This window comes from Oncorhynchus mykiss, chromosome 1 (assembly GCF_057628025.1).
Source record: "Oncorhynchus mykiss isolate SJ-2025 chromosome 1, ASM5762802v1, whole genome shotgun sequence".
NCBI lineage: Eukaryota > Metazoa > Chordata > Actinopteri > Salmoniformes > Salmonidae > Oncorhynchus > Oncorhynchus mykiss.
Genome location: NC_143022.1, coordinates 87816364 through 87841514, shown reverse-complemented (window position 1 = coordinate 87841514; position 25151 = coordinate 87816364). Strand labels below are relative to the sequence as shown.

Here is a 25151-nt window from a genome sequence, read left to right as displayed (position 1 = left end):
GAGTCGTAGTGGGAGGACCACACAACATATCATCGCATGACTCCAAGTTAACTTCCATGTGATGGTTATTATATCAATATTTGAGCATAAAGGAGTTTCTACCGGCATTTCTCACATACAGAATTTTACTGACACAAAAAGATTCCACCATGTCGAACGAACAAATTGTCTGTAGACATTTATAAAATTGTACCGTCATATTATGTTAGCATCAGTCCGTTTGTGACTATTTTCATGCATCAGGTAATTCATCCTCACGAAATGGTTGGATAGAAACCTAGTAATAGTGGACTTCTCAAAATAAATATCTTTAGTAAAAGGGTTAACATTAAACAAATCTTCATGTGAAACCATTTGACATAAGAATTGCTCATTTATTTTCATGAAAGTATACTTTGGTCACACATTAAACAAATAGTTGGTTTGGGGAGTTATTTGAGTCCCTGACAGCACAATCGTTCTATATGAATATTAAATAAGTACCATAGCTCACACCCTCAGCTTACATATGGTTTCAAACATTATTGCATCGGACAACTGGTTAGCAAACTGGCATTATAGAAATCCCAACGCTAGATAGTCCAACAGCATGGGATATGTATTGTACAGTACAAGATAATGATGAAGTGGATGTGATGAATACTAACCAAACATATACAAAGTTGTTATTAAGTTATGGAACACAATACAAACATTGAAAAGCAACACATTGAATAGACTATTTTGTTATGTCAATAGCAAATGTACACAAGCACCATACAATTAAATTAAAAAACACATTAGCCTATAATATGTTTGTTTTACATTGTTAAATAGCCCTGTAAAGACACATCTAAGGTCTATTCAGTGTGATTTCATCTACAGCTTTTATTGATTAAAGAGTTTGACTGTGTGTGTCAGGGGGGGGGGGGGGCGTGTGTATTTGTGTGTGTACGTGCATGCCTACGTTTGTGGGAGCATGTATTTGTGCATACGTGTGTGTAAGGAGGTTAACTTAACACTGTTTCGTAATAACATGTAGGTGTTTTGTGATATAAAATGTTGTTGAAGACGATATTAACTGAAGCCCTTAATAACGAAATGTGAATGAGTGGGCCAAGGGAACCAAAGGGATCTGCTAAAGATATTAATTACGGGACTGTACTGTTAACAGCCTACTACTGCATATTATAGAGTCCTGGAAAATATTCATTGCTGCTGCTGACAGCGTCTAGACCTGAGGACGGTTAGTCATTCAAACACATCAAAAGGCCATAATGGTGACAGCGTCTAGACCTGAGGACGGTTAGTCATTCAAACACATCAAAAGGCCATAATGGTGACAGCGTCTAGACCTGAGGACGGTTAGTCCTTCAAACACATCAAAAGGCCATAATGGTGACAGCGTCTAGACCTGAGGACGGTTAGTCATTCAAACACATCAAAAGGCCATAATGGTGACAGCGTCTAGACCTGAGGACAGTTAGTCATTCAAACACATCAAAAGGCCATAATGGTGACAGCGTCTAGACCTGAGGACGGTTAGTCATTCAAACACATCAAAAGGCCATAATGGTGACAGCGTCTAGACCTGAGGACGGTTAGTCATTCAAACACATCAAAAGGCCATAATGGTGACAGCGTCTAGACCTGAGGACGGTTAGTCATTCAAACACATCAAAAGGCCATAATGGTGACAGCGTCTAGACCTGAGGACAGTTAGTCATTCAAACACATCAAAAGGCCATAATGGTGACAGCGTCTAGACCTGAGGACGGTTAGTCATTCAAACACATCAAAAGGCCATAATGGTGACAGCGTCTAGACCTGAGGACGGTTAGTCCTTCAAACACATCAAAAGGCCATAATGGTGACAGCGTCTAGACCTGAGGACAGTTAGTCCTTCAAACACATCAAAAGGCCATAATGGTGACAGCGTCTAGACCTGAGGACGGTTAGTCATTCAAACACATCAAAAGGCCATAATGGTGACAGTGTCTAGACTTGAGGACAGTTAGTCCTTCAAACACATCAAAAGGCCATAATGGTGACAGCGTCTAGACCTGAGGACAGTTAGTCCTTCAAACACATCAAAAGGCCATAATGGTGACAGCGTCTAGACCTGAGGACAGTTAGTCCTTCAAACACATCAAAAGGCCATAATGGTGACAGCGTCTAGACCTGAGGACAGTTAGTCATTCAAACACATCAAAAGGCCATAATGGTGACAGTGTCTAGACCTGAGGACAGTTAGTCCTTCAAACACATCAAAAGGCCATAATGGTGACAGTGTCTAGACCTGAGGACGGTTAGTCATTCAAACACATCAAAAGGCCATAATGGTGCAAAAGGTGACAGTGAACATGGAGCTTTGCGCCAGATTTGTTTCCGTTTTATCCAACTCACGCAAAAGACAAAGGAGAAGGATAAAACACAAACAGATCCATCTACCAGTCAACATCTATGGCGTAAGAGCCACAAACATGGATGACTCAAAATGGAGTTACAGCATTGTACAGAAAATTGAATATTCCACCGATACTGATTGAACTGAGACATGGATAGACACAGTACATTTGAAACCCATTCTCCTTTCAGCATCTGCTTTTAGCTTTTAGCAGATCTCAACTGCTGCAGCAGCTGTTGACTGTGTGAATGCAGGACTTCATTTTCTCTTAGACAAACAAACTGTTCTCTTTAGGAGCTCAGTATGCCAGCCCTGCGGTCTCAGTATGCCAGCCCTGCGGTCTCAGTATGCCAGCCCTGCGGTCTCAGTATGCCAGCCCTGCGGTCTCAGTATGCCAGCCCTGCGGTCTCAGTATGCCAGCCCTGCGGTCTCAGTATGCCAACCCTTCGGTCTCAGTATGCCAACCCTGCGGTCTCAGTATGCCAACCCTGCGGTCTCAGTATGCCAGCCCTGCGGTCTCAGTATGCCAGCCCTGCGGTCTCAGTAAAGCATTGTTCTCCATATCTTTCTCTCTACCCCTACCCTCTCTTTCTCTCTTTCTCGTGTTTCTTTCCCACCCATGCCTATAGCTGGTGACAGCAGAGCTCACAGTTGCTGTGTTTCTCTGTGTATGCCCCATGCTTACCCTAACTCTAACCTAAACACAGCTAATTAAAGTTTTTTTCATACACTGCCTGCCTGGCTGCCGCAGAACTGTGGGTTGGGAAGGCCAGAGTGGAGAGTGCAGAGTGGGCCAGGGTGGAGAACTGCACTTGGGTGGATGTCACAAAGCTTTCTCTGCCGGCCATTTTGTGAAAGGAATATGAATGGCTAAGGTTCATCTCAACCCTTTGAAGTTAAAAAGTAAGAAAATATTTTCGAAACAAAACAGAGTTATATCTGGAACCAAAAATGGTTAACCAAGCTACAGGAACAGTCAAATAAACCGTGGTTCTTGGTAGACCTTTTTTTCTAGTGCATACCCTAGCTAGTGACTTACTGTAATGGGGGAAATGTGTTTGTTTTATAAGTTTAATCAATATAAAAAGTATTGCAAATGGTAGCCTTGAATAAATTAACTGCAGTATATACGATACATTACATGTTATGACAAAATGAGCACCAAAAGCATTGGAATTCAGTTACTACAGCAAATCAGACAGTAAACTGCACCAAAGGCATTGAAATTCAGTTACTACAGCAAATCAGACAGTAAACTGCATCAAAAGTAACATTTTCATGGCAGGTAAAAAGAGATAACGTCACAAAAGCAAACATTACGGAGTACATATTAGGACAGCCTCAGTCACAGAAGGACTAGGCTGTCCTAATATGGTAACCGTGCATTTTATGACTGATCATATTAAACTATGGAGGGGGGACTTGGTCAAAATTCTAAATACTGATATTAGTTCAATAGATAAAGTGCATCATCCCATGAAAATGATTTGACCTCATGTTATAGTAATTTTAAAACCGAAGAAGAGAGAAATGTTAACTAAATAAACTATATTTGTTTTGATGTATCAGATCTACTGTAGCTACAGTATATCGTCATTATTTTCAGAATATGGCAATACCTGCACAAAGTAAAACAACTAATTCAATAGTAAAAACTAAGATAAACGTTCATACCCAACTATGTATTCAAACTCGGGCCTTGAGGTCCACTCAAGGACACTCCTGGTTTTATTTAATCCCTGTTTATGGACCAAAAAACTGCAGACCGCTAAAGTCTACTGGAAGGTTGAGATTTGATCAAACAGCACCGATATTGTAGGAGACACTGTCTAGACAGACCATCAGTCAAACAGATAACACAGAACTCTTTTCAGTCATTCTTCCCCCTTTCCTGGGACATTGGCATACGGGATCATCCATATCTTCAGCCTGTTTTCATAGACTAGACTTAACATAGTAAACCTAAATCCGGGACATTCAAATGAGTATGATATGTTACGTTTGGTATGGTTACATAAGACAGATGGTTACTTAAGGCAAAAAGGAAAGTAGGATGGTTGGTTGGGGTGGACGGGTGGGCGTATGGGTGGTTGGTCAGGGTGGATCAGTAGGCAATTAACGCAAACGTCTAGCAAACCAAAGTTTGCGAGTTTGAATCTCATCACGGTCAACTTTACTATTTTAGCTAATTAGCAACTTTTTAACTACTTACTACCTTATAGCTACTTTGCTACTACTTAGCATGTTAGATAACCCTAATCATAACCCTAACCTTAACCCTTCCCCTAACCCTAACCTTAATCCTTTAACCTAACTCCTAATCATAACCCTAACCCTAAGCCCTAGCCTAGCTAACATTAGCCAGCTAGCTAACGTTAGCCAGCTAGCTAACGTTAGCCAGCTAGCTAACATTAGCCAGCTAGCTAACATTAGCCAGCTAGCTAACATTAGCCAGCTAGCCACTTTACTAGAATTCATTAAATATCATGTGTTTTGTAAATTCGTAACCTGTTTTGAATTTAGAAAATTCATAACATATAATATGAACAAAGTATATGAAATGGGTGATGGACATCCTCAAATTGATACATACCATACGAAATGTAACATATCATACTGAAAGGAGTATCAGGGATTTACATACATAATCATACGACATGCTCTTTGATCAGGTTGGTATGTTAGATGTACAATTATAATTTCAACTTGAATTAAAATTAATTAATTAATATACATTTTGAGTAGCTAAGTTACTAGTAGTCCACATTCATAAACTAACAAAATACCTAAACGTTGATTGAATCCATATCATTGTAACCCTCCATTGTTAACTGAAATCATTTGGTTTCCCTGGTGACATCTGTCCTGCTCTCAGTTTCTATTGGCTGTTGGGGTCGAAAGCTATAGTCAGGGTGATGGTCTCCTAGTTGTGGTTTATTCTGGGTAGTGTAGTCCACAGCAGGTAAGGGCAGTGGACAGGTGCCATTTTGTGAGTCCCCTAGTGTTGTGGGGCAGGATCCCACGACCCACCAGACCTCCAGACCCCAGGGCACCCTGAGCAGTTTTGGCCCCAGCTCTGAGCCCTCTTTGCTGGGCACCAGCCTGGGCCAACGCTGGGCCCTGGATGGGCCTAGACAAAGTTATTGGAGATCTGCCTTTGGTGATCAAACAGGTCCTCAATCTCTGCACTGTACGCATCACCTGGTAAAAGTAACAAAATACAGTTAGAGATAAGGAGAAAGAAAGAAAGAGAGAGAGAGAGAGAGAGAGAGAGAGAGAGAGAGAAGCAGAGAGAAGCAGAGAGGAGCAGAGAGAGAGAGAGAGAGAGAGAGAATGTGTGTTAACGACAGATAAATGTCATTTCCCATACCTGCGTGACATCCATACATGTACGCTCTGTGTCCGTCGTATTTGCATCGACATCTCATCACGTTGTTCTGGAAGTCTGACTCAGCCATGTCTAACGAGGGGTTGACTTCCACCTATAATATGACAGAAACATGGATTTAAAAAATATAGATATTTTATTTTTTAAACTCTATTTAACCAGGTAGGCCAGCTGAGAACAAGTTCTCATTTATAACTGCGACCTAACCAAGATAAAGCAAAGCAGTGCGACAAAAACAACAACACAGAGTTACACATAAACAAACGTACAGTCAATAACACAATAGAAAAATATATGTGCAGTGTGTGCAAATGTAGAAGATTAGGGAGGTAAGGAAATAAATAGACCATAGTGGCGAAATAATTACAATTTAGCACTAACACTGGAGTGATAGATGTGCAGATGATGATGTGCAAGTAGAGATACTGGGGTGCAAAAGAGCAAGAGGATAAGTAACAATATGGGGATGAGGTAGTTGGGTGTGCAATTTACAGATTGGCTGTGTACAGGTACAGTGATCGGTAAGCTGTTTGACCGCTGATGCTTAAGGTTAGTGAGGGAGATGTAAGACTCCAACTACAGTGATTTTTGCAATGCGTTCCAGTCATTGGCAGCAAAGAACTGGAAGGAAAGTCGGCCAAAGGAAGTGTTGGCTTTGGGGATGACCAGTGAAATATACCTGCTGGAGCGCGTGCTACGAGTGGGTGTTGCAATGGTGACCAGTAAGCTGAGATGAGGCGGGCTTTACCTAGCATAGACTTATAGATGACCTGGAGCCAGTGGGTTTGGCGAAGAATATATGTATTGAGGGCCAGCCAACGAGAGCATACAGGTCGCAGTGGTGGGTAGTGTATGGGGTTTTGGTGACAAAATGGATGGCACTGTGATAGACTACATCCAGTTTGCTGAGTAAAGGGCTGGAGACTATTTTGTAAATGACATCGCCGAGGTAAAGGATCGGCAGGATAGTCAGTTTTACGAGGGTATGTTTGGCAGCATGAGTAAAGGAGGCTTTGTTGCGAAATAGGAAACCGATTCCAGATTTAATCTAACCAGACACCTAGGTATTTGTAGTTGTCCACATATTCTAAGTCAGAACCATCCAGAGTAGTGATGCTAGTCGGGCGGGAAGATGTGGGCAGCAATCGGTTGAAGATCATGCACTTAGTTTTACTTGCATTTAAAAGCAGTTGGAGGCCTCGGAAGGAGTGTTGTATGGCATTGAAGCTTGTTTGGAGGTTTGTTAGCACAGTGTCCAAAGAAGGGCCAGATGTTTACAGAATGGTGTTGTCTAGCAGATGGGCCGTCGGGGGACGTCACCACGGAAGAGCCTGTTGAAACCCCCTCGGACGGTTACGTTGGCAGACCAGTTGTAATGGATCAGCGGGGCTCTGTGTTGGTAGTAAAAGGGTCCAGGCCAATTGGCAAAATAGGTATTGTAGCCCAATAATTGGCTGATGGACCTCTTCAGCTAGCCGGGAGATGGGCCTAGCTCGAGGCTAGGTCCAGGCTAACTGGTGCTTGCTTCTGGACAGAGACGTTAGCCAGGAGTAGCCACTCCTAGCAGCTAGCTAGATGCGATGATCCGGTGTAAAAGTTCATAGCTTGCGGTAGGAATCCAGAGATGAGGTAGAGAAAAAGCAGTCCGATATGCTCTGGGTTGATATTGCGCTATGCAGACTGGCAGGAATTGACCGGGCTGAGGCTGGCTGATGTCTGAGTTAACGGTGATGACTGCTAGCAGTGGCTAACTGACTACTAGCTAGTAGCTAGTTAGCTGGCTAGCTGCTGATGGGGATTCTGGTTCTAAAGTGTAAAAAATAGCAGATCCGTAACACATTGGATGAGGCGGGTTGCAGGAGAGTATGTTCAGTATATACAAAGAAAATATACAGTGCCTTGCGAAAGTATTCGGCCCTTTTGCCACATTTCAGGCTTCAAACATAAAGATATAAAACTATCATCATTAGTCATTTAGGTCAACATTGGATCATTCAGAGATCCTCACTGAACTTCTGGAGAGAGTTTGCTGCACTGAAAGTAAAGGGGCTGAATAATTTTGCACGCCCAATTTTTCAGTTTTTGATTTGTTAAAAAAGTTTGAAATATCCAATAAATGTCGTTCCACTTCATGATTGTGTCCCACTTGTCGTTGATTCTTCACAAAAAAATACAGTTTTATATCTTTATGTTTGAAGCCTGAAATGTGGCAAAAGGTCGCAAAGTTCAAGGTGGCCGAATACTTTCGCAAGGCACTGTATGGGATGGGATAGGACGAGACAAACAGACGTCCGACTGCTATGCAATCTTGGGAAAGTATAGTCAACTCCCATATATGCAATGTCTAACACCTGTGTGCACTAAACTAGACCAGAACAAGAAACACATATTTAAATTGGGACTGATGAACTTGATGTACTCAAATAGAGTTTTCACTTGTCCACTGTGCACATATCAGTAGCTGAGAGTACTTGAGCCCTGCAATGAGCCAGAGCCACATAGTAGCTCTGTTAATGAATAATTACAAAGCTATTACAACGTAAGAGTATGATGTCCGTCTGTGACTTCCTGACCTGCAGCCGATCACCCCATCCTCACCCCACTGTGTTAATAGAAAACAGAGGGAGGGAGTTTCTCATTTAATTTCATTCTTCTCCCTGCCATATCAGACCCATGGAGAGGAAGAGAGAAGAGTCTTAGCCTACTTCCCAAATAGCACCCTATTCCCTTTGTAGTGCACTACTTTTGAACAGGGCTCATATATAGCTAGGGTACCGTTCGAGACGCAGCCATAGAGTGATAATAATAATATGAGTAGAGAGCCCTTGTGTCCCCAGACTGAGAGACATTAAAAGTCAGTCATGGTTGGTATTGTTTTTAATAGCGAGTCTCATTCGATTCCATAAAAAAGCAGGAAAAGCTTTTCCATATATAAATATGAGAGATAATAAATACTGCACTTTTACCTCCATATAGAGGATGGATGGATGGATGGATGGATGGAAGGAAGGAAGGAAGGATGGATGGATGGGTGGAGGAAAGGAAGGAAAGATGGATGGATGGATGGAAGGAAGGAAGGAAGGAAGGAAGGAAGGAAGGAAGGAAGGAAGGAAGGAAGGAAGGAAGGAAGGAAGGAAGGAAGGAAGGAAGGAAGGAAGGAAGGAAGGATGGATGATGGAGGAAAGGAAGGAAAGATGGATGGATGGATGGAAGGAAGGAAGGATGGGTAGGTGGAAGGAAGGAAGGATGGATGGGTAGGTGGAAGGAAGGAAGGATGGATGGGTAGGTGGAAGGAATGAAGGATGGATGGGTAGGTGGAAGGAAGGAAGGATGGGTAGGTGGAAGGAAGGATGGATGGATGGGTAGGTGGAAGGAAGGAAGGATGGATGGGTAGGTGGAAGGAAGGAAGGATGGATGGGTAGGTGGAAGGAAGGAAGGATGGATGGGTAGGTGGAAGGAATGAAGGATGGATGGGTAGGTGGAAGGAAGGAAGGATGGATGGGTAGGTGGAAGGAAGGAAGGAAGGATGGATGGGTGGAGGAAGGAAGGAAGGATGGAAGGAAGGAAGGAAGGATGGATGGATGGATGGAGGAAAGGAAGGAAAGATGGATGGATGGATGGAAGGAAGGAAGGATGGGTAGGTGGAAGGAAGGAAGGATGGATGGGTAGGTGGAAGGAAGGAAGGATGGATGGGTAGGTGGAAGGAATGAAGGATGGATGGGTAGGTGGAAGGAAGGAAGGATAGAAGGAAGGAAGGAAGGAAGGAAGGAAGGAAGGAAGGAAGGAAGGAAGGAAGGAAGGAAGGAAGGAAGGATGGATGGATGGATGGAGGAAAGGAAGGAAAGATGGATGGAAGGAAGGAAGGATGGGTAGGTGGAAGGAAGGAAGGATGGATGGGTAGGTGGAAGGAAGGAAGGATGGATGGGTAGGTGGAAGGAATGAAGGATGGATGGGTAGGTGGAAGGAAGGAAGGATGGGTAGGTGGAAGGAAGGATGGATGGATGGGTAGGTGGAAGGAAGGAAGGATGGATGGGTAGGTGGAAGGAAGGAAGGATGGATGGGTAGGTGGAAGGAAGGAAGGATGGATGGGTAGGTGGAAGGAATGAAGGATGGATGGGTGGAGGAAGGAAGGAAGGATGGATGGGTGGAGGAAGGAAGGAAGGATGGATGGGTGGAGGAAGGAAGGAAGGATGGATGGGTAGGTGGAAGGAATGAAGGATGGATGGGTAGGTGGAAGGAAGGAAGGATGGGTAGGTGGAAGGAAGGAAGGCTGGATGGGTAGGTGGAAGGAAGGAAGGATGGATGGGTAGGTGGAAGGAAGGAAGGATGGATGGGTAGGTGGAAGGAAGGAAGGATGGATGGGTAGGTGGAAGGAAGGAAGGATGGATGGGTAGGTGGAAGGAAGGAAGGATGGATGAGTAGGTGGAAGGAATGAAGAAAGGGAGAGAGAGAGAGTGAGAGTGAGAGAGATCCACATTTGCTATTTAATAACATTCAGTTGGTAGAGCTGTTCAGATGTACAGTATACTGTTCAGACACTGTAACAAAACCATTGTTTGTCCCATTGTGAGAAACATGAAAGACATACTGGAAGACATTAGCAGTAATAGCAGCCTAAAGAAAACTCACACAGTAAATAGTTGTATGACTATTGTATGGAAGGCTGTGTAAGTTTAGTATAAATATTGAGTAACAAAGACATTCTCAACCCACACAGTGTGCATCCTTAGAAGAAGAGTTGTGTAATTGTATGGTTTGTCACAGGACTAAAGGATTGCCATTCCAACTGAATCTCACACCATTTGAGTCATAACAGAAAACTATTTTAGAGGAAGCCTCAACCCGTTTGCTCCCCACTTCCGTGTTTCTGTCCTGTCATTGAGTGTCTGAATCTCTTGTAAAAATAAATCGATCACAAAAAAGTCTCAATGCAGTTTACCATTAGGGTGAACATTACTCCTGGCTCGTTTAAAGGACACCTTTATGTTGAGGACTAAAGCTGAATTAAAGGAGTAATTTAGTGTGTGGTTAGGAAGGTACAGTAGTTACAGAGAGCATAACCGTGACTGTATAAGTGTCTGTAATAGGTGCTATTCTGAGCTCTACCATGTTCTTATAGACTGTTATTCACCAGTCTACATCCACAGCTGCTGACATAACCATTCTCTTCTGTAACGCACACACACACACTCCGTGATAATACTGAGAAGCCATCATCCCTAATAGCTGCTCTGTAAATGTACTACACCCACTCTAAATACAGGCTGCCTCCAGCTACACTGGAAAACAACTTCAACCCCTCAAAAACATATTTCAAACGTTGTGAATGCTCAAAAACTAGCCATGATGGCAACTCTGTAGAAATTACAGCGTTGGACTTTGTCGTCTGTAGTCGGTTGGCTTGTGGCCATCAGAATGTGTAACTCTGTAGAAATTACAGCGTTGGACTTTGTCGTCTGTAGTCGGTTGGCTTGTGGCCATCAGAATGTGTAACTCTGTAGAAATTACAGCGTTGGACTTTGTCGTCTGTAGTCGGTTGGCTTGTGGCCATCAGAATGTGTAACTCTGTAGATATTACAGCGTTGGACTTTGTCGTCTGTAGTCGGTTGGCTTGTGGCCATCAGAATGTGTAACTCTGTAGATATTACAGCGTTGGACTTTCTCGTCTGTAGTCGGTTGGCTTGTGGCCATCAGAATGTGTAACTCTGTAGATATTACAGCGTTGGACTTTGTCGTCTGTAGTCGGTTGGCTTGTGGCCATCAGAATGTGTAACTCTGTAGAAATTACAGCGTTGGACTTTGTCGTCTGTAGTCGGTTGGCTTGTGACCATCAGAATGTGTAACTCTGTAGATATTACAGCGTTGGACTTTGTCGAATGTAGTCGGTTGGCTTGTGACCATCAGAATGTGTAACTCTGTAGAAATTACAGCGTTGGACTTTGTCGAATGTAGTCGGTTGGCTTGTGGCCATCAGAATGTGTAACTCTGTAGATATTACAGCGTTGGACTTTGTCGTCTGTAGTCGGTTGGCTTGTGACCATCAGAATGTGTAACTGTAGAAATTACAGCGTTGGACTTTGTCGAATGTAGTCGGTTGGCTTGTGGCCATCAGAATGTGTAACTCTGTAGATATTACAGCATTGGACTTTGTCGTCTGTAGTCGGTTGGCTTGTGGCCATCAGAATGTGTAACTCTGTAGATATTACAGCGTTGGACTTTGTCGTCTGTAGTCGGTTGGCTTGTGGCCATCAGAATGTGTAACTCTGTAGATATTACAGCGTTGGACTTTGTCGTCTGTAGTCGGTTGGCTTGTGGCCATCAGAATGTGTAACTCTGTAGATATTAAAGCGTTGGACTTTGTCGTTTGTAGTCGGTTGGCTTGTGGCCATCAGAATGTGTAACTCTGTAGATATTACAGCGTTGGACTTTGTCGTCTGTAGTCGGTTGGCTTGTGGCCATCAGAATGTGTAACTCTGTAGATATTACAGCGTTGGACTTTCTCGTCTGTAGTCGGTTGGCTTGTGGCCATCAGAATGTGTAACTCTGTAGATATTACAGCGTTGGACTTTGTCGTCTGTAGTCGGTTGGCTTGTGACCATCAGAATGTGTAACTCTGTAGATATTACAGCGTTGGACTTTGTCGTCTGTAGTCGGTTGGCTTGTGGCCATCAGAATGTGTAACTCTGTAGATATTACAGCGTTGGACTTTGTCGTCTGTAGACGGTTGGCTTGTGGCCATCAGAATGTGTAACTCTGTAGATATTACAGCGTTGGACTTTGTCGTCTGTAGTCGGTTGGCTTGTGGCCATCAGAATGTGTAACTCTGTAGAAATTACAGCGTTGGACTTTGTCGTCTGTAGTCGGTTGGCTTGTGGCCATCAGAATGTGTAACTCTGTAGAAATTACAGCGTTGGACTTTGTCGTCTGTAGTCGGTTGGCTTGTGGCCATCAGAATGTGTAACTCTGTAGATATTACAGCGTTGGACTTTGTCGTCTGTAGTCGGTTGGCTTGTGGCCATCAGAATGTGTAACTCTGTAGATATTACAGCGTTGGACTTTCTCGTCTGTAGTCGGTTGGCTTGTGGCCATCAGAATGTGTAACTCTGTAGATATTACAGCGTTGGACTTTGTCGTCTGTAGTCGGTTGGCTTGTGGCCATCAGAATGTGTAACTCTGTAGAAATTACAGCGTTGGACTTTGTCGTCTGTAGTCGGTTGGCTTGTGACCATCAGAATGTGTAACTCTGTAGATATTACAGCGTTGGACTTTGTCGAATGTAGTCGGTTGGCTTGTGACCATCAGAATGTGTAACTCTGTAGAAATTACAGCGTTGGACTTTGTCGAATGTAGTCGGTTGGCTTGTGGCCATCAGAATGTGTAACTCTGTAGATATTACAGCGTTGGACTTTGTCGTCTGTAGTCGGTTGGCTTGTGACCATCAGAATGTGTAACTGTAGAAATTACAGCGTTGGACTTTGTCGAATGTAGTCGGTTGGCTTGTGGCCATCAGAATGTGTAACTCTGTAGATATTACAGCATTGGACTTTGTCGTCTGTAGTCGGTTGGCTTGTGGCCATCAGAATGTGTAACTCTGTAGATATTACAGCGTTGGACTTTGTCGTCTGTAGTCGGTTGGCTTGTGGCCATCAGAATGTGTAACTCTGTAGATATTACAGCGTTGGACTTTGTCGTCTGTAGTCGGTTGGCTTGTGGCCATCAGAATGTGTAACTCTGTAGATATTAAAGCGTTGGACTTTGTCGTTTGTAGTCGGTTGGCTTGTGGCCATCAGAATGTGTAACTCTGTAGATATTACAGCGTTGGACTTTGTCGTCTGTAGTCGGTTGGCTTGTGGCCATCAGAATGTGTAACTCTGTAGATATTACAGCGTTGGACTTTCTCGTCTGTAGTCGGTTGGCTTGTGGCCATCAGAATGTGTAACTCTGTAGATATTACAGCGTTGGACTTTGTCGTCTGTAGTCGGTTGGCTTGTGACCATCAGAATGTGTAACTCTGTAGATATTACAGCGTTGGACTTTGTCGTCTGTAGTCGGTTGGCTTGTGGCCATCAGAATGTGTAACTCTGTAGATATTACAGCGTTGGACTTTGTCGTCTGTAGACGGTTGGCTTGTGGCCATCAGAATGTGTAACTCTGTAGATATTACAGCGTTGGACTTTGTCGTCTGTAGACGGTTGGCTTGTGGCCATCAGAATGTGTAACGGTGTGAGTAAAAGGCCTGTCAGGACAGCAACGGAGTTCCATGGGGAGAAATGAAAATGTGGTGCCTGAGAAGGGTCCAATGATAGAGGGTTCATTTGGGCAATTGGGGAACGTTTAGTCCATGTCTCTCAAATGTAGATATGTAATGTTATGGTCCTGCGTTCACTAAGTGTCTCAGAGTAGGAGTACCGATCTATGATCAGGGCACCCCGTTTTATTTAACTGGTCCTAGGTCATCACTCCTACTCCGAGACACGGTGTGAATTAAAGCCCTGAACGGTGCACCCCACTCAATAGGCCCTCGAGTTTGAACAACTAGAGATTGGACAGGGAAGGGTTATTCGGCTGTCCCCATAGGATAACCCTTTGGAGAACCCTTTAGGTTCCAGGTAGAACCCTTTTGGGTTCCATGTAGAACCCTTTTCACAGAGGGTTCTACATGGAACCTAAAAGGATTGTACCTGGAACCAAAAAGGTTCTCCTATGGGGACAGCTGAAGAACCCTTTTGGAACCCTTTTTTCGAAGAGATACACGCTCACTCATTCCTGTCCTCCTCTTCTCACTTACACCTGTCCTCCTCTTCTCCTGTCCTCCTCTTCTCACTCCTGTCCTTCTCTTCTCACTCCTGTTCTCCTCTTCTCCTATCCTTCTCTTCTCACTCCTGTTCTCCTCTTCTCACTCCTGTTCTCCTCTTCTCCTGTCTTCCTCATCTCCTGTCCTCCTCTTCCTACTCCTGTACTCCTCTTCTCACTACTGTACTCCTCTTCTCCTGTCCTCCTCTTCTCACTCCTGTTCTCCTCTTCTCCTGTCATCCTCTTCTCACTTCTGTCCTCCTCTTCTCACTCCTGACCACCTCTTCTCCTGTCCTCCTCTTCTTACTCCTGTACTCCTCTTCTCACTCCTGTACTCCTCTTCTCACTCCTGTTCTCCTCTTCTGACTCCTGTTCTCCTCTTCTCACTCCTGTCCTCCTCTTCTCACTCCTGTCCTCATCTTCTGCTGTCCACCTCTTCTCACTCCTGTACTCCTCTTCTCCTGTCCTCCTCTTCTCACTCCTGTCCTTCTCTTCTCACTCCTGTTCTCCTCTTCTCCCATCCTCCTCTTCTCACTCCTGTCCTCCTCTTCTCCTGTCCTCCTCTTCTCACTCCGGTTCTCCTCTTCTCCTGTCCTCTTCTTCTCCTGTCCTTCTCTTCTCACTCCGGTTCTCCTCTTCTCACTCCTGTCCTCATCTTCTGTCCTCCTCTTCTCACTCCTGTCCTCATCTTCTACTGTCCTCCTCTTCTCACTCCTGTCCTTCTCTTCTCACTCCTGTTCTCCTCTTCTCCCGTCCTCCTCTTCTCACTCCTGTCCTCCTCTTCTCCTGTCCTCCTCTTCTCACTCCTGTCCTCTTCTCCTGTCCTCCTCTTCTCACTCCTGTCCTCCTCTTCTCACTCCAGTTCTCCTCTTCTCCTGTCCTCCTCTTCTCCTGTCCTCCACTTCTCACTCCTGTCCTCCTCTTCTCCTGTCCTCATCTTCTACTGTCCTCCGCTTCTCACTCCTGTCCTCTTCTCCTGTCCTCCTCTTCTCACTCCTGTCCTCCTCTTCTCCTGTCCTTCTCTTCTCACTCCGGTTCTCCTCTTCTCACTCCTGTCATTCTCTTCTCACTCCTGTTCTCCTCTTCACCTGTCCTCCTCTTCTCACTCCCGTCCTCCTCTTCTCACTCCTGTCCTCCTCTTCTCCTGTCCTCCTCTTCTCACTCCTGTCCTCTTCTCCTGTCCTCCTCTTCTCACTCCTGTCCTCCTCTTCTCACTCCGGTTCTCCTCTTCTCCTGTCCTCCTCTTCTCCTGTCCTCCACTTCTCACTCCTGTCCTCCTCTTCTCCTGTCCTCATCTTCTACTGTCCTCCTCTTCTCACTCCTGTCCTCTTCTCCTGTCCTCCTCTTCTCACTCCTGTCCTCCTCTTCTCCTGTCCTTCTCTTCTCACTCCGGTTCTCCTCTTCTCACTCCTGTCATTCTCTTCTCACTCCTGTTCTCCTCTTCACCTGTCCTCCTCTTCTCACTCCTGTCCTCCTCTTCTCCTGTCCTCCTCTTTCCACTCCTGTCCTCTTCTCCTGTCCTCCTCTTCTCACTCCTGTCTTCCTCTTCTCCTGTCCTCCTCTTCTCCTGTCCTCCTATTCTCACTCCTGTCCTCTTCTCCTGTCCTCCTCTTCTCACTCCTGTCCTCCTCTTCTCCTGTCCTCCTCCTCTCCTGTCCTCCTCTTCTCACTCCTGTCCTCTTCTCCTGTCCTCCTCTTCTCCTGTCCTCCTCCTCTCCTGTCCTCCTCTTCTCACTCCTGTCCTCCACTTCTCACTCCTGTCCTCCTCTTCTCCTGTCCTTCTCTTCTCCTGTCCTTCTCTTCTCACTCCTGTCCCCTTCTCCTGTCCTCCTCTTCCCACTCCTGTCCTCTTCTCTTGTCCTCCTCTTCTCACTCCTGTCCTTCTCTTCTCACTCCTGTTCTCCTCTTCACCTGTCCTCCTCTTCTCACTCCTGTCCTCCTCTTCTCACTCCTGTTCTCCTCTTCTCCTGTCATCCTCTTCTCACTCCTGTCCTCCTCTTCTCCTGTCCTCCTCTTCCCACTCCCGTCCTCTTCTCTTGTCCTCCTCTTCTCACTCCTGTCCTCCTCTTCACCTGTCCCCCTCTTCTTACTCCTGTACTCCTCTTCTCACTCCTGTCCTCTTCTCCTGTCCTCCTCTTCCCACTCCTGTCCTCTTCTCTTGTCCTCCTCTTCTCACTCCTGTCCTCCTCTTCTCCTGTCCTCTTCTTCTCCTGTCCTTCTCTTCTCACTCCGGTTCTCCTCTTCTCACTCCTGTCCTTCTCTTCTCACTCCTGTTCTCCTCTTCACCTGTCCTCCTCTTCTCACTCCTGTCCTCCTCTTCTCACTCCTGTTCTCCTCTTCACCTGTCCTCCTCTTCTCACTCCTGTCCTCCTCTTCTCACTCCTGTCCTCATCTTCTCCTGTCCACCTCTTCTCACTCATGTACTCCTCTTCTCCTGTCCTCCTCTTCTCACTCCTGTCCTTCTCTTCTCACTCCTGTTCTCCTCTTCTCCCATCCTCCTCTTCTCACTCCTGTCCTCCTCTTCTCCTGTCCTCCTCTTCTCACTCCGGTTCTCCTCTTCTCCTGTCCTCTTCTTCTCCTGTCCTTCTCTTCTCACTCCGGTTCTCCTCTTCTCACTCCTGTCCTCATCTTCTGTCCTCCTCTTCTCACTCCTGTCCTCATCTTCTACTGTCCTCCTCTTCTCACTCCTGTCCTTCTCTTCTCACTCCTGTTCTCCTCTTCTCCCGTCCTCCTCTTCTCACTCCTGTCCTCCTATTCTCCTGTCCTCCTCTTCTCACTCCTGTCCTCTTCTCCTGTCCTCCTCTTCTCACTCCTGTCCTCCTCTTCTCACTCCAGTTCTCCTCTTCTCCTGTCCTCCTCTTCTCATGTCCTCCACTTCTCACTCCTGTCCTCCTCTTCTCCTGTCCTCATCTTCTCCTGTCCTCCTCTTCTCACTCCTGTCCTCCTCTTCTCCTGTCCTTCTCTTCTCACTCCGGTTCTCCTCTTCTCACTCCTGTCATTCTCTTCTCACTCCTGTTCTCCTCTTCACCTGTCCTCCTCTTCTCACTCCTGTCCTCCTCTTCTCCTGTCCTCCTCTTTCCACTCCTGTCCTCTTCTCCTGTCCTCCTCTTCTCACTCCTGTCTTCCTCCTCTCCTGTCCTCCTCTTCTCCTGTCCTCCTATTCTCACTCCTGTCCTCTTCTCCTGTCATCCTCTTCTCACTCCTGTCCTCCTCTTCTCCTGTCCTCCTCCTCTCCTGTCCTCCTCTTCTCACTCCTGTCCTCTTCTCCCGTCCTCCTCTTCTCCTGTCCTCCTCCTCTCCTGTCCTCCTCTTCTCACTCCTGTCCTCCACTTCTCACTCCTGTCCTCCTCTTCTCCTGTCCTTCTCTTCTCCTGTCCTTCTCTTCTCACTCCTGTCCTCTTCTCCTGTCCTCCTCTTCCCACTCCTGTCCTCTTCTCTTGTTCTCCTCTTCTCACTCCTGTCCTCCTCTTCTCCTGTCCTCTTCTTCTCCTGTCCTTCTCTTCTCACTCCGGTTCTCCTCTTCTCACTCCTGTCCTTCTCTTCTCACTCCTGTTCTCCTCTTCACCTGTCCTCCTCTTCTCACTCCTGTCCTCCTCTTCTCACTCCTGTTCTCCTCTTCTCCTGTCATCCTCTTCTCACTCCTGTCCTCCTCTTCTCCTGTCCTCCTCTTCCCACTCCCGTCCTCTTCTCTTGTCCTCCTCTTCTCACTCCTGTCCTCCTCTTCACCTGTCCCCCTCTTCTTACTCCTGTACTCCTCTTCTCACCCCTGTCCTCCTCTTCTCACTCCTGTTCTCCTCTTCTCCTGTCCTCCTCTTCCCACTCCTGTCCTCTTCTCTTGTCCTCCTCTTCTCACTCCTGTCCTCCTCTTCACCTGTCCTCCTCTTCTTACTCCTGTCCTCCTCTTCTCACTCCTGTTCTCCTCTTCTCCTGTCTTTCTCTTCTCACCCCTGTTCTCCTCTTCACCTGTCCTCCTCTTCTCACTCCTGTCCCTCCTCTTCTCCTGTCCTCCTCTTCTCCTGTCCTCCTCTTCTCACTCATGTCCTCCACTTCTCACTCATGTCCTCCTCTTCTCACTCACGTCCTCCTCTTCTCACTCCTGTCCTCCTCTTCTCCTGTCCTCCTCTTCTCCTGTCCTCCTCTTCTCACTCCTGTGCTCCTCTTCTCCCTCCTGTCCTCCTCTTCTCACTCCTGTTCTCCTCTTCTCCTGTCTTCCTCTTCTCACTCATGTCCTCCTCTTCTCCTGTCCTCCTCTTCTCACTCCTGTCCTCCTCTTCTCCTGTCCTCCTCTTCTCACTCCTGTCCTCCTCATCTCCTGTCCTCCTCTTCTCCTGTCCTCCTCTTCTCACTCCTGTCCTCCTCTACTCACTCCTGTCCTCCTCTTCTCCTGTCCTCCTCTTCTCCTGTTTTCTTCTCTCCTCTCTTCCTCAACTCCTTTTCGTGTGTGTGCCCCCGTAAGCGTGTGTGTGCCCCCGTGAGCGTGTATGTGTCCCCGTGAGTGTGTGTGTACATCTATCATAGCGACATGGAGGGTGACTAAATAAAACAGGCTGAGACACTTTTCACTGTAACCTCTCAACCGACTCCCATGGCCTAGGTAGCACAGTCATTAAGGGAACGAGTTTCACCATAACCCTCCTCTCATTAACAGAGAGTGATTAGGTAGTACTACCAGTAATTAAAAGGGGTGCTAGTTTCACCATAACCCTCCTCTCATTAACAGAGAGTGATTAGGTAGTACTACCTGTAATTAAAAGGGGTGGTAGTTTCACCATAACCCTCCTCTCATTAACAGATAGTGAGTTTCACTGTAACCCATGGCTTTCCCATGGCTCAGAGGTATAAGAATAATCAAAAGCCTAATTGCCCCCAGGGACGGCATGCTGGGATTAGTAATGTGAGACAGACCTGGTGGCTGATGGGAGTTGGAGTGTCCTGAGGTGGCGCCCACAAGGACACAGCTGATTAACATGAGACAGGGTAATGACAGAGATGGAGAGTGTATGTGTGTGTGTGTGTGTGTGTGTGTGTGTGTGTAGGTGTGTCTGTGTGTGTGTGTGTGTGTGTGCAAAACACTTAAAGTATGTTGAAGTATTTAACATGTATGTAACCGAGGTCTGCAGACCACTGCAGACCACCCCCACGCACGCACACACACACACACACACATGGCTGTCTCTCATGGTAACACAGAGGGTGGTCTGCAGACCTCGGTGTAAGTGTTTTGCGTGGTTAAAAGGGACCAATGGGATCATGTAAAAAGTGTAAACTCCAAGCTGAACCAAGCGCAGGTGTGTGTGTCTGTGCGTGTGTCTGTACCTGGAATATGTAGTCTCCAGGCTTGACATCGGTGATGTCGATCCACTGACAGTCGATGTCGTGGCGGTACGTATCCCAGCAGCCCACTGAGATGCCCTGGTCGCCCATGTTGTAGCAGGAGAAACGCTTATGCAGACCTGACACACAGACAAGAACAGTGACTTTACTCTTCAGCTTGATGCTTTTAGGAGGCAGTTTCAGCTATTCAAAAAGAAAAATAACCATGGTCCAGGAATAGTTTAGGTCATGGACAGCATATGAAGCCAAGTTGTTTGAAATAAATGCTTGATATAAATGTTAATAGCAGGTGACATTGCCATATTATGAATGTTAATAACATGTGGCATGAGGTGCTATCCATGTTAATAACAGGTGTTATTGCCTTCAGGGCAGTATGTATGAATGTAAATAACATGTGACGTTAGGTGTTATCCATGTTAATAACAGGTGTTATTACCTTCAGGGCAGTATGTATGAATGTTAATAACAGGTGTTATTACCTTCAGGGCAGTATGTATGAATGTTAATAACAGGTGTTATTACCTTCAGGGCAGTATGTATGAATGTTAATAACAGGTGTTATTACCTTCAGGGCAGTATGTATGAATGTTAATAACAGGTGTTATTACCTTCAGGGCAGTATGTATGAATGTTAATAGCAGGTGTTATTAACTTCAGGGCAGTATGTATGAATGTTAATAACAGGTGTTATTACCTTCAGGGCAGTATGTATCCTCCAGACAGAAGCTGGCCTTGTGTCCCTCTGCTATCCTGGTCCCATTCAGAGTCAGCAGGTCATAGTGGGTGAACACCTCAATGCTGTGGTAGTGCCTGGTAACGTAGAATAAAAGGGCTGGTTAGGGTGTGTGTGTGTGTGTGTGTGTGTGTGTGTGCATGCAACTGGCTCTCCCAGTCTCACATTAGAACTAGACGTTGATCCATGTTTCTCAAAGTATTTAAGGTTAAGGTTAGGCATTAACTCTGAAATGTTAAGGTTAGGCATTAACTCTGAAATGTTACGTTTAGGCATTAACTCTGAAATGTTAAAGTTAGGCATTAACTCTGAAATGTTAAGTTTAGGCATTAACTCTGAAATGTTAAGGTTAGGCTTTAAACTCTGAAATGTTAAGTTTAGGCATTAACTCTGAAATGTTAAGGTTAGACAAGGGTTAAGGTTTGGGATAGACAAAAATCTCAAAAACAACTTTCTATCGCTGGAATTGAACTTGTAACCTTTGGAATCAGAGGGAGATGTTTACCTTCATCCGACATCCGTTCCACTATGCCCGTCCACAACACCCTTGCAAAACCAAAACCTACGTGAAGGTAACAGTGCTCACTGTTGCCCCTAGTGGTCAGTTTCCACATCATCTCCCCATGTCCTCAGGCATGGATGGACGTTGAATACTGACTTGTATCGCGGGAGACCTGGCTGGTGTGTGTATGTTTGGGAATCAGAACAGTAGCTCCCTATGGCTGGTGTGTGTATGTTTGGGAATCAGAACAGTAGCTCCCTATGGCTGGTAGCCCAGTGATCTCAACACAAGAACATGTGGCAGAGTAACACCTCTCAAAGAAGCTTGTTCTAGAACTTGATAGGTTGAACCGCTCACACACAGACCTGTTTCCACACTCACAGTGAATGGGGGGCTTTGAAACTCACCTACACATACATTCCTGGTGAACACACATACAGTACACACAGACACACGGCTCCAGACATAAGTGACATAAGAGGTCACTTTTAGCACCGACCTGCAGAGAAATCAGTCCGAGTCTCGACTTAATTTGAGGGAAACGGTAGTAGAATATACAAGGTTCAGACATTTGGTTATGCATCAGCAGTTGTTCTCTTATGTCAGTCACTGACAGTCAATCAATTAGCAAAGTCAGTTAAAAACGTTTAAATTGGTACAGTGCCTTGCGAAAGTATTCGGCCCCCTTGAACTTTGCAACCTTTTGCCACATTTCAGGCTTCAAACATAAAGATATAAAACTGTATTTTTTTGTGAAGAATCAACAACAAGTGGGACACAATCATGAAGTGGAACGACATTTCTTGGATATTTCAAACTTTTTTAACAAATCAAAAACTGAAAAATTGGGCGTGCAAAATTATTCAGCCCCCTTAAGTTAATACTTTGTAGCGCCACCTTTTGCTGCGATTACAGCTGTAAGTCGCTTGGTGTATGTCTCTATCAGTTTTGCACATCGAGAGACTGAAATTTTTTCCCATTCCTCCTTGCAAAACAGCTCGAGCTCAGTGAGGTTGGATGGAGAGCATTTGTGAACAGCAGTTTTCAGTTTTTTCCACAGATTCTCGATTGGATTCAGGTCTGGACTTTGACTTGGCCATTCTAACACCTGGATATGTTTATTTTTGAACCATTCCATTGTAGATTTTGCTTTATGTTTTGGATCATTGTCTTGTTGGAAGACAAATCTCCGTCCCGGTCTCAGGTCTTTTGCAGACTCCATCAGGTTTTCTTCCAGAATGGTCCTGTATTTGGCTCCATCCATCTTCCCATCAATTTTAACCATCTTCCCTCTCCCTGCTGAAGAAAAGCAGGCCCAAACCATGATGCTGCCACCAGCATGTTTGACAGTGGGGATGGTGTGTTCAGTGTGATGAGCTGTGTTGCTTTTACGCCAAACATAACATTTTGCATTGTTGCCAAAAAGTTCAATTTTGGTTTCATCTGACCAGAGCACCTTCTTCCACATGTTTGGTGTGTCTCGCAGGTGGCTTGTGGCAAACTTTAAACAACACTTTTTATGGATATCTTTAAGAAATGTCTTTCTTCTTGCCACTCTTCCATAAAGGCCAGATTTGTGCAATATACGACTGATTGTTGTCCTATGGACAGAGTCTCCCACCTCAGCTGTAGATCTCTGCAGTTCATCCAGAGTGATCATGGGCCTCTTGGCTGCATCTCTGATCAGTCTTCTCCTTGTATGAGCTGAAAGTTTAGAGGGACGGCCAGGTCTTGGTAGATTTGCAGTGGTCTGATACTCCTTCCATTTCAATATTATCGCTTGCACAGTGCTCCTTGGGAAGTTTAAAGCTTGGGAAATCTTTTTGTATCCAAATCCGGCTTTAAACTTCTTCACAACAGTATCTCGGACCTGCCTGGTGTGTTCCTTGTTCTTCATGATGCTCTCTGCGCTTTTAACGGACCTCTGAGACTATCACAGTGCAGGTGCATTTATACGGAGACTTGATTACACACAGGTGGATTGTATTTATCATCATTAGTCATTTAGGTCAACATTGGATCATTCAGAGATCCTCACTGAACTTCTGGAGAGAGTTTGCTGCACTGAAAGTAAAGGGGCTGAATAATTTTGCACGCCCAATTTTTCAGTTTTTGATTTGTTAAAACAGTTTGAAATATCCAATAAATGTCGTTCCACTTCATGATTGTGTCCCACTTGTTGTTGATTCTTCACAAAAAAATACAGTTTTATATCTTTATGTTTGAAGCCTGAAATGTGGCAAAAGGTCGCAAAGTTCAAGGGGGCCGAATACTTTCGCAAGGCACTGTAAGTTAGTCTAGCCAGCTAGCTATCTAAAGGTGTAGTGATCATGGCCGGATACCCACAAGACACACAGGGCACATGCCCAGGGGACCTGACATACAGGGGCCTGACCTACAGGGGCCCTGACCTACAGGGGGCCCTGATCTCCAGGCGGGCCCTGACCTCCAGGGAGCCCTGATCTCCAGGGGGCCCTGATCTCCAGGGGGCCCCCATTGATTTTGCTAGTCACACTCGCTCAGAAAACATATTAACATGGCAAAATGTCTACAATTGCAGGTAATTCGCTTTAAAACTGAATAAAATGTAAATCCACCCTAAGGCAAAATGAGTAGAATTGCATGAAATGTGAAAAATGACGCTATAAAAGTGATGGGTCATTCGTTTGCAATGTACTTAGCAATGACATCCACTAAGAGATAAGCATAACATAACAGCAAAATGAACTGTTTTTTCCCCCAAAACGGGCATTTTCCATAAGTCTATCCATAACATTATCGAAGAAAAGCTTTATGTGGACCATTAGTTTCTGTAAGTAAGTTTCTGCCAAACAGCATTTATTGTACTTAATGACAATTAGATCATACTTTTACATGCTTTCTAACCTGTAACTAAATCAATTCAATGCAGTTCAAGTCAATAAGACCTTACTCATTCCACACAGAACAATTATGTACCACAAGGGCCATTACAGCTGTAAAATGGAAGTCTGTGGTGTTGGTTTCCATAACTCCTTGAGGTAATGTAACCATTTACCTGTAACATGGTCATCCAAAACCACAACTTCCACTACCGACCACTTATAATGACCGAGGACTCCAGCAGCCTCCCTTTGACTGTAACTAAGGGACTTTAACTGACTGTAACTAAGGGACTGTTACTAATGGATTGTTACTAAGGGACTGTTACTAAGGGCGTTTTTACATATGGAATTCAGTTCCCTGATTCGGTTTCCTACAGTGTTTTTGAGAATTCTACAGAATAGGTTTTGTGTTCACAAGACCTGAAAATAACTGTTTCAGGATGTGATTAGCAAAATGTACATTCTACATGATGTTAGCAAGCTAGCCCTATGTCTGAAGTCAGCCTTTTTCATGTTCATAATGCCAAAGACTACAACTACAACACCCCTTACCTGTGACACGCATGCCAGGTCCAAGACTCCCTAGTAGCCCTAGGTCTGAAGTCGGCCCGTCCCATGTTCATGATCCTGGAGGAGAATCGTAGCAGGCGGCGGTGTCCATAGGGCCAGTTCATTCTGGCAGCGGAAGACGACAGACAGTTCTCCTCGTTGGCACAGGTCAGCAGGTGTAGGGGTCGGTCCTCCAGGTAGGCTGTCTCCTGAACCAGTTGGGCATCTAGTACCAGGTCAGGGGCAGCTAGAGGGCAGGGAAGAGGGGTGAGAGGTTAGGGTTAACCTAAACATGTATCGGAGTGACAGGTTAACCAGGTATTACATTAAACATTGGGGCAAGGGCCACTACGGAGACGGGAGGGAAAGGTTAGAGGTTCACCAGTTGCAATGCAGGTGGTTCTGGCTGGGGTGTTAGGCTTCCTATCTGTAAAGCACTTTGTGACAACTAATGACGTTAAAAGAGCTTTATAAAATACATTTGATTCATTGATTGAACAGTCAGATCAATCAGAGTTCACGTTCAGGAAGCAAAAAGGGAGAAACCTTTTCAGATACTTCAGTTACAAACTGTTTTCTCCCATTTCGTGATCTTTGAA

General features: G+C 45.3%; 1 protein-coding gene across 3 annotated transcripts in view; it reads right to left on the bottom strand.

Moving 5' to 3' along the window:
* Positions 1-353: 353 nt before the first annotated feature.
* The window catches only part of LOC110532845 (lysyl oxidase homolog 4), a 60036-nt gene continuing 35238 nt past the window's right edge, over positions 354-25151 (bottom strand). For 2 of the 3 annotated variants that reach the window (XM_090243277.1, XM_036987532.2), the window contains exons 11-15: positions 24556-24799; positions 20599-20714; positions 19884-20020; positions 5757-5868; positions 3444-5587 (exon numbers count right to left, since the gene is read on the bottom strand). In XM_090243277.1, the coding sequence (XP_090099403.1) occupies positions 5517-5587; positions 5757-5868; positions 19884-20020; positions 20599-20714; positions 24556-24799 (680 nt within the window). In that variant the 3' untranslated portion in view covers positions 3444-5516. Of the gene's footprint in view, positions 1217-1865; positions 5588-5756; positions 5869-19883; positions 20021-20598; positions 20715-24555; positions 24800-25151 lie in introns of those variants that run through there. The other variant, XR_016497759.1, reaches the window with a different exon arrangement.